The sequence below is a fragment of the Cavia porcellus genome, unplaced genomic scaffold (genome assembly GCF_034190915.1).
Source record: "Cavia porcellus strain 051 isolate PalLab524CR breed Dunkin Hartley unplaced genomic scaffold, mCavPor4.1 scaffold_3, whole genome shotgun sequence".
NCBI lineage: Eukaryota > Metazoa > Chordata > Mammalia > Rodentia > Caviidae > Cavia > Cavia porcellus.
Window position 1 is genome coordinate 26,532,522 of NW_026947486.1, and position 12,444 is coordinate 26,544,965.

A 12,444-nucleotide genomic window follows, 5' to 3' on the forward strand; every position below is an offset into this window, starting at 1 on the left:
GAATTAAATTATGAGGGAAAAGTCATTTTTTAAAATTTTATTTTAAAGAGAAGAAAAAAAAAAGTTTCAAATCAGGTTAATAGAGTAACAATAATTAACACATAGCACATTGTTATCTTTATAATATCCAGAGTACAAGACATAAACATGAAATAATGTCCAGACAATGTTAGCACAAATCTTTTCAATGAACTAAAACTAGCGATATAACCATCTTTTCAGACTAATATTTACTATTTTTAAAGGCATATCTCATCTGTTGGCTAGGTCAGAAGGACCATGAGATATTTTCTGAAAAAACTTTTACTTGCCCCCATTTCTAAGATATAAATTCCTCTCTGCCAATGCTGCTCCAACATTCAGAGAACGATGAGTAAGTGGGGAAAAGGTCACATGGGGATGAGAGGATTTCAGGTTTCAGGTTCCTGCTCTGGCTGGGCATGGTCATGGACCTGAGCTTCTACATAAAGTGCTGGGAATACATGCTTCAGGGTTTGTCTGTGGTTCTACTAGGTAGGAAGATTGTTGGGAACAGCTAACCAATTCACTTCAGTGGGAAACGCTCGGCCAGACATGTGACCCACGCGGCCATTTTCTCACACCAAATCAGACGCCATCTTCCAGGCAGACAAACACACCACACCAACCCCCATCCTCCTCTGATACAGGCAGGGATCGCCCGCTCCCCAACATTTATGTACATGCATATGTAGTTTGACACAGAAGCCAGCAGACAAGATTTCGTTTTGCTTATAGGTTATATGGCCACTCGACTAGATCCGTCGCTTGCCTCACTACTTCCCTAACTTTCTTATCTTAGTTCAACTATTTCCTATCTACAGTGGAGACCCGAGGCCTGGACGGCGAGGGTAAAAAGGGACTGGCCTGTGGGAGTCATCCAATCCGAAGCCCCGCCCCACCGGGGAGGCATAGTAGGAGGAGCTTTGTCTCGCGAGGCTGGGATCCGGAAGTAGGAACCTAGTGACTGCGTACCTCTCTTCCGCCAGCCTGGTCACGCTGTCCTCGCGTCTCATATATCCGCTGGAGGTGTAGGTAGGAGATTACTTTTCTCTTCTTTTAGTGGTCGCTTCCAGCGGTTCGGTCTGCACCCAGAGGTTCAGTTAGAGTTGCTGGCCAGCCTAAGGTAAATAGAACGTCTGGCTCCAGGGTACAAGAAGGGCAAGGATTGCTCTGTGGGTGGAGGTGGCTCTGAATTGCACTCTCTCGGGGCAGAGGGGTAACATCCCTATTCACATTTAGGAAAGTGTAGAATTCAGACGTACTGTATAGAGTTACAGATCCCACTGTGGACCCCAAAGCGGCAGTTACTCTCGGTCCCTCAGAACAGTGAGGCTCCTTGCCTCATTACTCCCTCTGCTATAGACCGGCGTTACAATCCAGCGGAAGTGTGGCGACCTCGCCCACACCTGGGAGGCTAAGTCCAACCCACGTCTCAGCGGCTCAGACCTCTCCCGGTTTAAGACTAATTCGCATTGAGGCATCTTCTCCATCAGGACAGAAACTTTGATGTTAACTCCGACCCTCTTCAATCCAGTGTGGAGGAGCTCAGAAAAGCATAATATATAGGGAGGAACTAACTCCCCTGATTTGAGACCTTGAGCTTCTTGTCTCCTTCATTTCTGCAGGGAGTGCAAACCCCTAATTGGTGAAAACCCCAACTCCACTCTTACCAAGCTGACTGATCAGTCAGTCATTCCTAAAGCGGTTGGAGGCAGAGCCTTTGGAGAACTCTCTCTTCCTCCTGGTTAGGATATCTCAGTTGTGGAGAATTAGGGCTACTACCCCATAAAGAAGTGCTATTTTACTAAATCTGTTATGGCCTACCCCAAAAAGTGCCTCAACAAACAGGAACAGATGTAGTTTCTGTAGGGACAGTCAGATCAACCCCCTAGGGGACCCCTTCAGGGTGGGAGACTCAAATTTCCTTCCTCTTTGAGGTACACACAGACTTTTCCAAGCTACTAATGCAGAGATGCAGCTCCCACTCCTATAATGTAGATATGTCACCCTACAGTATAGTGCATATAGATTCTGTCTTAACTCAAGATACAGTAGTTACGATTTGTTTCTCCTCATTCAGGATAAAATGACATGTTTCCTCAATGTAGGACTAGATCCATTGAATTTTTATAATGTTATTACCTTCTGCTTTCTCACCTCTGACCTGTGCCTGGAACTAGAGACCCTATTCTCTTCAATGTTAGTGTGCTGTTGACTTCAGCCGAGGCAAAAGACACACAGATAATACCAATCCATCACCCATGGGAGGGTTCAGAATAGGATCCTACAGACGAAAGTGTACACTCCACTCATTCAATGCCGCATAGTTTTCCATCTTTATTAGTATGGGATTGATGTCACTTCATCGTGAAATCAGTCCTGCCTTCTCCAGGTTAAAGAGACTTAAGACCACTCCTCTGCCAACAATTTAGAGATACATGGGCCTATATTTCTCTTCCATACATCAGAGATGCACACAACCACTGTGTTTCCACAGGTACTCTGTGTCTTAAGAGTAGAGGGACAGATGGCATCCTCTCCCACAAACACCAATTTGCAGACTCTAGTCATATACACAGAGGCGTAGATTTTATGCCCTTCTAAGATTTTTCTTTTGAGACAGGGCCTCACTGTGTAGTTCAGGCTGGTCTTGAACTCATTTTGTAGTCCAGACTGGCCTCAAACTTGTGGTACTCCTGCCTCAACCTCCTGAGTGCTAGAATTCTGAGTGCTAGCCTAGTGATACTAGGCCCAGCACCCCCCTCTAAGATTTTGCACTGAGTTCAGACCACATAGGTCCTGGTTTTTGTTTTGTTTTGATTTTTCCTGGGGGGAGGGAGAGGGTGGTCCTAGAAATTGAACTAGGGCCTTTTCACTGATCTGCATTCCCAGGTCTTTTAATTTTTTTTAAATTTTGAGACAGGATCTTGCTAAGTCACTAAAATTTCCCAGGCTAGGTTCAAAAATGATTGCTGTTCTCTCCCTCCAGAGTGCTGGAACTGTAGGCATGTGCTACCATGTCCAGCTAACATCCCTGTTCTGAAGCTCTTTTTTCCATTGGGTGGACTCCTGAGATCTATCCCCACTGTCACCTCATCCATGGTAGATGAGACATACTACCCCTTAGGAAAAGGGCTATATCACTTTGCCCCATGAAGAAATACACCATCCTTGCATACTCCTCCCCCTCAGTGAAACAATTTAGAACTAGTTCCTTACTTAGTGTATAATACGACAAGATTAAGGGCCCTATTGAATACACTGAGGTACAGACAACCCAGGGAGAGAGGTTTAGAACTACCCCTCCCTTTGGGTAACATGATATTGTCGTTCCTGTGTGCACTCAGCCATATCAGGCTGACTCCAGTATAGCTTCTCCATTTCCTTACTTGTTAAGGCTTCCTCATTATACTATTCTGACTTTTTTTTGGTGCTTTGAGACAGGGTTTCACTATTTTAGTTTAGGTTGGCCCTGAATTCAACTGTGTAGGTCAGACTGGATTCAAACTTGTGGTCCTCCTGCCTCAGCTTTCCTAGTGATGGAATTACATACGTGTGCCGCTATACCTGATTAATTCTGACATTTCATTTTACCTTTGGGTAGTTGAGAAGGGGCCTTGTGGCATTGTGGTTTCCAGGTCTGTCTTCAAATTGCTTCTTCTTTAACAGGAAGAAAGTGGGCAGATTTGAACCTGTTTCCAATTGATCATCATGAAGTTTAGACACAGTGAGTTTCAATAAATCCTGCAAAATATATCTTTAATATCATTTTTAAAGTTATGTTTTTGTAGTACGTAATGAGTACATTTACTTTGGGGAGTTAGTATGGGTATGTAACACATCTTAACTTTTATTTTTTTGTCTTCTACTCTTTTTATCCTTCTCTGTTCCCTCCCAAATCTTCTTACCATTTGCAAAAGCTCTATTTCTATTTTTTGTTTTGTTTTTTGAGATGGTCTTGCTGTGTAGTTCAGATAGGTCTTGAACTCACTATGTAGCTCTAGTTGGCTTTGAACTTGCAGGGATCCTCTTGTCTCAGCCTCCTTAGTGCTGGCATTACATGTGTGCACCACCATACCCAACTACTATTTCCATGCATTCTTCTTTTTTAATCCCTTTTTTCTTCCCTCCATCTTGTTTCCATTCCCATTTGATCTCTCTATTTCCTATTACCTATCTTTTATTTTGTTCTTTATGTTTTGTTCACTACAACTTTTAAAAATTAAAGACTGGCGTGGTGCCTTATGCCTGTAATTCTAGCATTTGGGAGGCTGAGGCAGGAAGACCCCTATTAGTTCAAGAATGGCCTGGGATACACAGTGAGTTCAAGGTCAACCTGAACTACGTAGCAAGACACTGTCTCAAAAAAACACAACAAAAAATTTGCTCAATATGTTATAGATCATTTATTCTGGGTCTTTTACATATCATATCATTTCTTCCTGAGTCCTTGTAAGTATGTTCCTCATATTCCCATTCTAATTTTACAGATGAAAAAAACTGAGGCCCAGCAAGGTTAAGTGACTTGATCTGAGGTCAATACCTGTAGATACTGTGTAGTACTACATAATATGGTATAACTTTTTTTAAATTAAGTTTTATCTTCAAGTTGGTACCATAAGTTGTACCAGTGGCTAAGAGCATGACCTTTCAAACCAGACTAGGTTTGAGTCTCAGTATCCTCACTCACTTCTTAGCAGTGTGTATAGTCTTAAGTAAGTTGCTTAACTCAATTTTCTTTATGTACAAAGTAGAGGTAATAGCATGCGTCTATTAGCATTGTTATGAGGATTAGTTTTGCTTTTTGGAGACAGGATCTTACTACATTGTTCAGTTGTCTAGATTGGCCTTGAACTCCTAAGCTCAAGTGAACCTTATTTCTCAGCCGCATAAGTTGCTGGAGTTGTGGGGACTTAATGAGCTTAAAGAGGTAAAATTCTCAGAACAGTGCCTGGCACATAGTAAGCATTCTCTATTAGTACAGTTCTCATACTGTATCTGTGGAACCCTGGCAAATATCAGAACCAGTGTGTGCTCTAATTCCATATATAAAATAGCATAGTATTTGCATATAACTTGTACATAATCTCACTTACATTTTATATCCTTTGTAGATTACTTATACAGGAAAGGAGAAAAGGAAGAAGGGAAAAAGATTACATATATACATATGTACACATATATATGTGTATGTATGTAAATATATACAAGATAGATAACTGTACAACTAATCTGTCAGTTCTTCAAAAAGTGGTTTATGTTTCATTGTCTGATCATTTTTTCATTCCTGCATCTTATAATCTGAACTACTTTCAAGATGATAATATGCAATATGTTAACTAGTTTTAATTTCCTATGATTTTTTTGAAATTCTTTGTTTTTAAAATTAAAAATATCTCAGTGTAAATTCTCTGTAAACAATTGTTACACTCTTGTTCAGGGAACAGTGGCAAGAAAAAACATTGTACATGTTCAGTAGAGATGCAAGATTTTTATTTTCATTTTTTTGGTATGGGGAATTAAACTTGGGCTTCTCAGATAGGTGCTGTGCCACTGAGCTATATCCTGGTCCATGCAGGGTTTTTGTGGTTATTGTTTATTTGATACAGGATCTTGCTGCTATGTGGTCCAGGCTGGCCTTAAACTCACTATGTAGCTGAGCTGGGCTCCAACTCTCAGTGATCTTCTTGCTTCAGCCTCCTGAGCACTGGGATTACAGATGTGTATCACCACATCCCCAGCCTTTTGAATATTTTTGATCTTCAGTTGAGTCTGTGGATGTGTAACCCATAGATATGGAAGGTGAGTTTTATTGGCTTAAAAATTCAGTCTCCTTACTTTTCTTTGGACTTTAGTGCCTCCTAAGGTGCATACATTATGCTGACAGCAAATTGTTTTCTTACCTTCCCTGAGCTTTGCAGATTTCTTAACTATAAGACAGACCATGTGGATCAGTTGCTATTTTTTAGCTTTCAGGACCCTTCCCATCCTATTTTTAACTGGATAATTCTTACGTTGCAGATTTTAACTTATACATCACTTCCTCTGGTAATCATTTCTCTGTTAACTTTCTTCCTTGGTTTCTACTTTCTGTGCCCACAGGGACTGGGGCTATTGACACTGTGTGATCAGGTCTCTTGTTACCACTATACTGTCTCATCCACATCTGATCCATCATTGACTAAAGGGCTTACACTGTGTGTAAGCATAGTGTTTGGTGCTGTATGCCAGGCACTAATGTCTCAGTAATGCCGATTCAGTTCCCCCTTCTCTCACCATGATGCTTATAGCTAGGAGGAGAAGACAGGAGACATACAGACTCTTTCTAAAAAAGAGAAGGCAAAGACATTAGGACAGGACCACATCTGGGCTTCCTTGTTTTTATGCTGACATAGTCCACATAAAATGATAACATTTGTGTAACACATTGAATAGAATGGATGGGATTGTACAACCTATTGACTCTGTATTTGTATGAATGATGGCCTTATCTGTGCAGGGCTTGGTTAAAAAAAAGTATATTTACATAATCTAAGTAATTTCATCATGAACTAGAGTGTGTTAATACCTAAAACAAATAATCATTTTTACAAAGTACACAGGAAAAATGAACAAAATTATACTTAGGAACATTTAATACCAGATGATGATAAAAACACTGATAGTGAAGTCAGGTGTAGGGATGTACATCTGTAATCTCAGCACCCTTGAGAGGCTGAAGCAGGAGGACCTCAAGTTTGGGCCCAGCCTGAGCATTTTGTATACACCCTGTTTCAAAAAAGAAAAAGATGGGAGGCCTGGGCTGTAGCTCAATGTGAAGGCCCTGGGTTCAGTCCTCAGTGCTGCCAAACAAGCAATTTGAGTATGGCAAAGACAATAATTAACTGATTAAATAAAGTAGTATATATGTGTACATGGGAATCCTGTCAGTTTAAAAAATGAGCAAGTACATGGAAAGATTATATGAAAAAACTATTGTGTTGAAAAGTCATTAGATGGAAAGATTTCTAGGGGTTTTTTTTTTGTTTGTTTTGCTTTGGGTTTTGGTTTTTTTGATACAGAGTCTCACTATGTAGTTGCTGACCTTGAATCGCTATGTAGCCCAGGCTGATCTCAAACTCACATCATCCTCCTTCCTTAACCTCCCAGATGCTTAGATTATAGGAGTATACCACCATGGCCAGAGTTCTAGGATTTGTCCTGTGAATAAAAGCAAGTTGCCAACAGGACTACACTGTTATCTTTTATGGTAGAAAATGAGGATGAATATGATTGTATTTGTATTTGCATAAAGGAGCTGAATGATGCCCAGTAAAGAACAAAGCAAGTCAGGCATGGTGGCACATGCCTGCAATCTTCGTACTCAGGAAGCTGAGGCAATAGGATGGCCATGAGTTTGAGGCCCACCTGGGCTACATAGTTAAAAACCTGCATAGTGAACTACATAGTGGGAACCTGTCTCAAAAACCAAAAAGAAAAAGGATAAAGTGGTCTGGGGGACTATAGTGGATTGAAATGAGTGTGGTGGGGAGACCCCTTAAACTTTTCTTTGTCATGCTGTAGATTAAATCTAGGGAAGGCCTTGTACTTGGTAGGCAAGTGATTTACCACTGAGTTATACCTTCAGTCTCAAAACACAATTTTGTTTTTGCTTTTTCCCACACTTTTTAATTGGAGCCATGTGATTATCACCTGTTACAAATGAAGAACTGAGCTGAGGTTTTAACTGGTAGAATGAATGCTTGCCTAGCTTGTATGAAGCCCTGCATTTGATCCTCAGAACTGAAAAAAACCACCTACTTTACTGGATGAATTGTGAAAATTAAGTTGATAAACTTTACATGAGCCCACAACACAAAGCCCTTCAATGGTAAATTACAACTTTAGTAATGAATAGATTAAGTGACTGATTGCTGGGTGAGCTGGGGGAGTGTGCCATCTGGTGTAGCTAGGACCTGTGCACTAGAACCCAAATAATGATAATGATTAAATCTTTGAAGGTTATTGAGTCCTACAAAGAGTGTTCAAGTGCATTTTTTTTTTGCAGTGCTGAGGATCAACTCCAGGGACCTGTGTTCACTAGGCAAATGCTTTACCCCTGAGCTGCAATCCCTCAGCCCCAATACAATTTTAATTGTTATAATTTATTGTGTGTCACTGGGCTGCATCCCTCAGCCCCAGTTTTAATTGTTTTAATTTATTGTGTGTGGGTGTATATGTGTGTGTAGGGGTGGGTAATACTGGGCGTTTGAACCTAGGAACTTCACACTGAGCTATATCCCAGCCCTTATTTAATTTTTTATTTTAAATTTTGAGATTGGGTCTTGCTATTTTGCTAGGTTGCCTGGGTTGGGCTTAAATTTGTAGTCTTTCTGCTTCAGCCTCCCAGAATGCTAGGATTGAAGGCATGTACCACCATGCCTGACTTTCAGTGGCTATCTAAAGGGGGAGTGTTTTATCACTTAGAAATTTTATAGTCATCAGTGTTGGTGGTGACAGGTAATCCATAGAAGCAGCCTACCTGCCTACTGGCTAGTTCATTAACAAACACAGTTAAACGTATGTAGTAGGATGTTGGAGGGGCAAGGGAATTGAGGCTTTTGCAAGAGTGCAATTGTAATGATAGCCTGTGGGTTATTAGCTGGACAGGGGGGGAAGAGGAGTGGCTGGTGAACCAGGAACTGAGTAGAGGATTTAAGAGTTGGATAGATGAGGTTAAAAATAGGAGCGAGAATTGTCTAAGACTGCAGTCATTTGTTCACTCATGCATTTGTTTTGTTTTTTGAGACAGAGTCTCACTAAGTTCAGATTGTCTTTGAACTCACTGTGTAGCTTGATCTGGCCTCAAACCAGAGGTGATCCTCCTGTCTTAGCCTCCCAAGGGTTGGGATTACAGGCATGTGCCATCATGCCTGGCTAAGACTGCTTATACCCTTCCAAGCAGTTCCAGGTGATGACCCAAAGATGTAACAACTTGATCTCAGTGAGTGCCTGAAATGGAATTGAGAGCCATATGGGTGAGGATATAAAAAACTGGGAAAACCTGGGTTATTGGAAGAGTTATGATATTCAAGGTTTCCCAGTGATATGCAGATTTATAGTCATAGAATTGGGTTGAAAGTAAGCTGTGAGCCCAGTGCTTCAGTAATGAGGAAAAGTAACTCTTCGGTAATAGACATAACAGCATGGTAGAGACTTCAAAAGAGCAGGAGTTTACCTTTTTTTCCATTTTAACAATGCAGGAGTTTAACATTTTTTCCATTTTAATCTGACAATGGTGAGCATCTCTTATGCATACTGGCCCCAAGATAACTGTATGTCAACAAGCATTGCTTTTGGGAGAGCCAAGTCTGAAGCAGGAGCTTGGGGAATTGATCCCAAGGAGAGACTGAAAAACATGGGGAATGCTGGTTGTACCCACATGGCAGTTTCTGAGGACTTCATGGGAAGCTTAATGCCAGTGTGGGGGTAAGGGTATTAGAAATGAGGGATGAATTAATAGAGAGATCTGCTTTAGAATATTGATGTGAGAGTGTGGATTGTTAGGCTTAGATGTTGAGCCATCAAGGCTCAAAGAGATTTTAAAAAATCTTTACCTGGTACCATACTGCACACCTGGGGTCCCAGCTGTTCAGGAGGCATGAGGTAGAAGAATTATTTGACCCAGGAGTTTGAGACCAGCCTGGGAAACACAGTAGGAACCTATCTCAAAAATAAACAAAGCTGGATGTGGTGGTGCATGCCTAAAACCCCAGCACTCTGAGAGGCTGAAGCAAGAGGATTGCAAATTTGAGTCCAGCTTGGGCAATTTTAACAATTTAGTGACAACTTGTCGTAAAAAAGTAATGAAAAAAGGTCTGTGGATGTGGCTTAGTGTAAAGGCCCTGGGTTAAAGATCTAGTACCACAACAAAACCTCTGCAGACCAGAAAAAAACCAAAATTCAGGGTCATACAGCTAGGTAATTTTTGAATTAGAATAAGTTCCAGCTGTGAAACAGAAACACTCCCAAAAGCAGTTGAAAGACCAGTTATATGCTCTTGAGTGCTGCAGTGCTGAGTGATGTCTGACTGCACCCCTTGCCTTTTCACTTCTTCCCTGTTCACTTCTCCCCACTGGAGCCAGATGCTTTCCTCCTTTTTGAGCTATGTATTTTCTTTTATTTTGTGCATGTATCCAATGCAGGCATTCAATTTCCAAGGGAGGTAAGCAAATTGAAATCATTGGGTAAAATGACCAGATCTGGTTCATTCCAACCTTCAAGTTTGTTTATTTATTTTTCATTCTTTTTTTTATCATTACCATGGATCAAACTCATGACCATGCACTTGCAAAGCAGGCACTTATGCCGCTGAGCTAAATCCCCAGCCCCCATTCTTTTTTTTGTTGCCACATGGATACTTTGAACAAAAGGAGACCTGGGAACTGTATTTTGCTTTTTGTGAACACGTGCGCGCACCTGTGTGTGTGTGTATTACTGAGAATTAAACCCAGGGGCACTTCACCACTGAGCTACATCCCACAGCACCATTTTTAATGCTTTGAGATAAATAGGATCTCTTACGTCACTATGTAGCCTAGCCTGGCCCTTGTTTTTGATTGCTACTGAGAAATGAGGCCAGAGCCTTTGTATTGAGCTATATCCCCAGCCCTGTTTTTTGAGACAGGTTTTTACTAAGTCTCTAAATTGCCTAGGCGAGGCTTGAATTTGTAATCCTCCTGTCTCAGCCTCTCAAGAGTCCTGGGATTATAGAAATGGCACCACGTTGCCCAGCTTGCCTCCAATTTTTGATCCTCCAACTTCAGCCTCCAGAGCAGCTGGGATTGTAAGTGTGGGCCCAACATTTGTTTTGTTTTGTTTTGTTTTTTGAAAGACACAGTCATGTCCATTATCATAACTTAGTCAAGTTGAATTTCTGCTATCTTATATTTAGTTTTTGTTTCCTTTATTTTTTGCTAAGCTAATCAAGTTTTAAAATAATACTACCTCAGTAGTTAAAGTTACATTAGGAATTTCATTCATATTTATATCAGACAACTAAATTTATATTTCTGCATTATATTGCCAATGTCAAATAGTAGCTGTTTTAATCCTACTCTTACAGAGTGAAGGCTTTAGCGTGCTTTCAAGCCTTTGATTTCTTGATCCCTATTTCTTGATTCTTTGTTGTGATTGGTATTTTAGTTCTGATCTATTTTTTATGATATGCTTCCTGGATTTTAAGTGTCATTTCTTGTATATATTATAGATCTTAGCTATATTGCTAGTTCTCTTTTTTAGCCTTAATGATCAGTTTTAACAGATTTCCTGTCTACCATTGTGTTTCCTTTACATTGAGATCTTTATTATGATATAATTTTTGTATTTTTGGGGCATGGGGGTTTGTTTTGTTTTTGAGATAGGGTCTTCCTATGTAGTTCAGGCTGCCCTGGACTCTTATGTATGCAACCAGGCTGGTCTCACACATTGAATAAAACAAAAACAGTAAAATGGAATAAAACAAACCAGTGAAAACAATATTGGATTTCCAAACAAGACAGAAGAAAATCCCCCATATTTGCTATGTTGCATATTGTTATCCTCTTGATAGATGCTTAGATTACCGGCCTTAGGCCTGAAAAGTGAATTAAACAATACAAGCATTAAGTTGTTTTGGTACCTCTGTTCCTGTCAACTTAGTCTGTCCTGTGGATTAGCTGATTGCTGAGAGGTTCTTGATTCCCAACCTGTGTGCCTGTTGGCTAATGGGAAGGGCAGATTGGCTTCTTGTTACTCCTCCTAGGCCTTCCATTAGATGTTAATCATTTGTCTGAAGAATAGTTAGTAAAATTTTATTCCTATTCTGTGGCTTGTCTCTTTATGACATTTACATTACTATATTTTTTCTCATATGAATCAAAGCCTGCATTTTGTACTTCTCTGGCATATATTGCTAACTTACTTGGTTTACATGATCCATGTCATTTATTGATAGCTGAGTCACCTGATGATTCACTTTCAACCTCTTCTCAAAGGTGTAAAAGCAGATTTTCATGCAACACTATATTTAGTTGTACTAATTCTACAATAAAAACCAAAAGAATATTTAATAAAAAATATAAATACACAAAAATGTAACATGGTACATAATATAGATTCAACTTACCTATTTACACTTTGAAACATGTGTACACTTTACTGTTAGTCCTGTAGGTAAACACAAAGATTATTTCCTCTATTCCCCCAGCACAGGTATTGATATGCACAGCCAGCTAATGTTAGCTAAAGTGAATATTTTCATTAAAAATTTGTGGTATGGACATTTGAGGAACTGAGGGTCCTGCTTCAGTGATAGCCACTCTGTCAGTGTTCTTTGTGTAGTATTCTTGAGCTGTTAATATATTTGTATATATTCTATCCTTTCAGAATCTACTTCCTCTGTAG

At 40.2% G+C, this 12,444-nt stretch overlaps 1 protein-coding gene across 4 annotated transcripts in view; it reads left to right on the forward strand.

The window, feature by feature from the left end:
* The first annotated feature begins 946 nt into the window (after positions 1-946).
* Gnl3l (G protein nucleolar 3 like) overlaps positions 947-12,444 on the forward strand; it is a 34,262-nt gene continuing 22,764 nt past the window's right edge. Inside the window, exons 1-3 of one of the 4 annotated variants that reach the window (XM_063245955.1) lie at positions 967-1,053; positions 3,691-3,748; positions 5,631-5,823. In XM_063245955.1, the coding sequence (XP_063102025.1) occupies positions 5,817-5,823 (7 nt within the window). In that variant the 5' untranslated portion in view covers positions 967-1,053; positions 3,691-3,748; positions 5,631-5,816. Of the gene's footprint in view, positions 1,145-3,690; positions 3,749-5,630; positions 5,824-12,444 lie in introns of all 4 variants that reach the window. The other 3 variants (XM_063245956.1, XM_003462340.5, XM_013143140.3) reach the window with 3 other exon arrangements.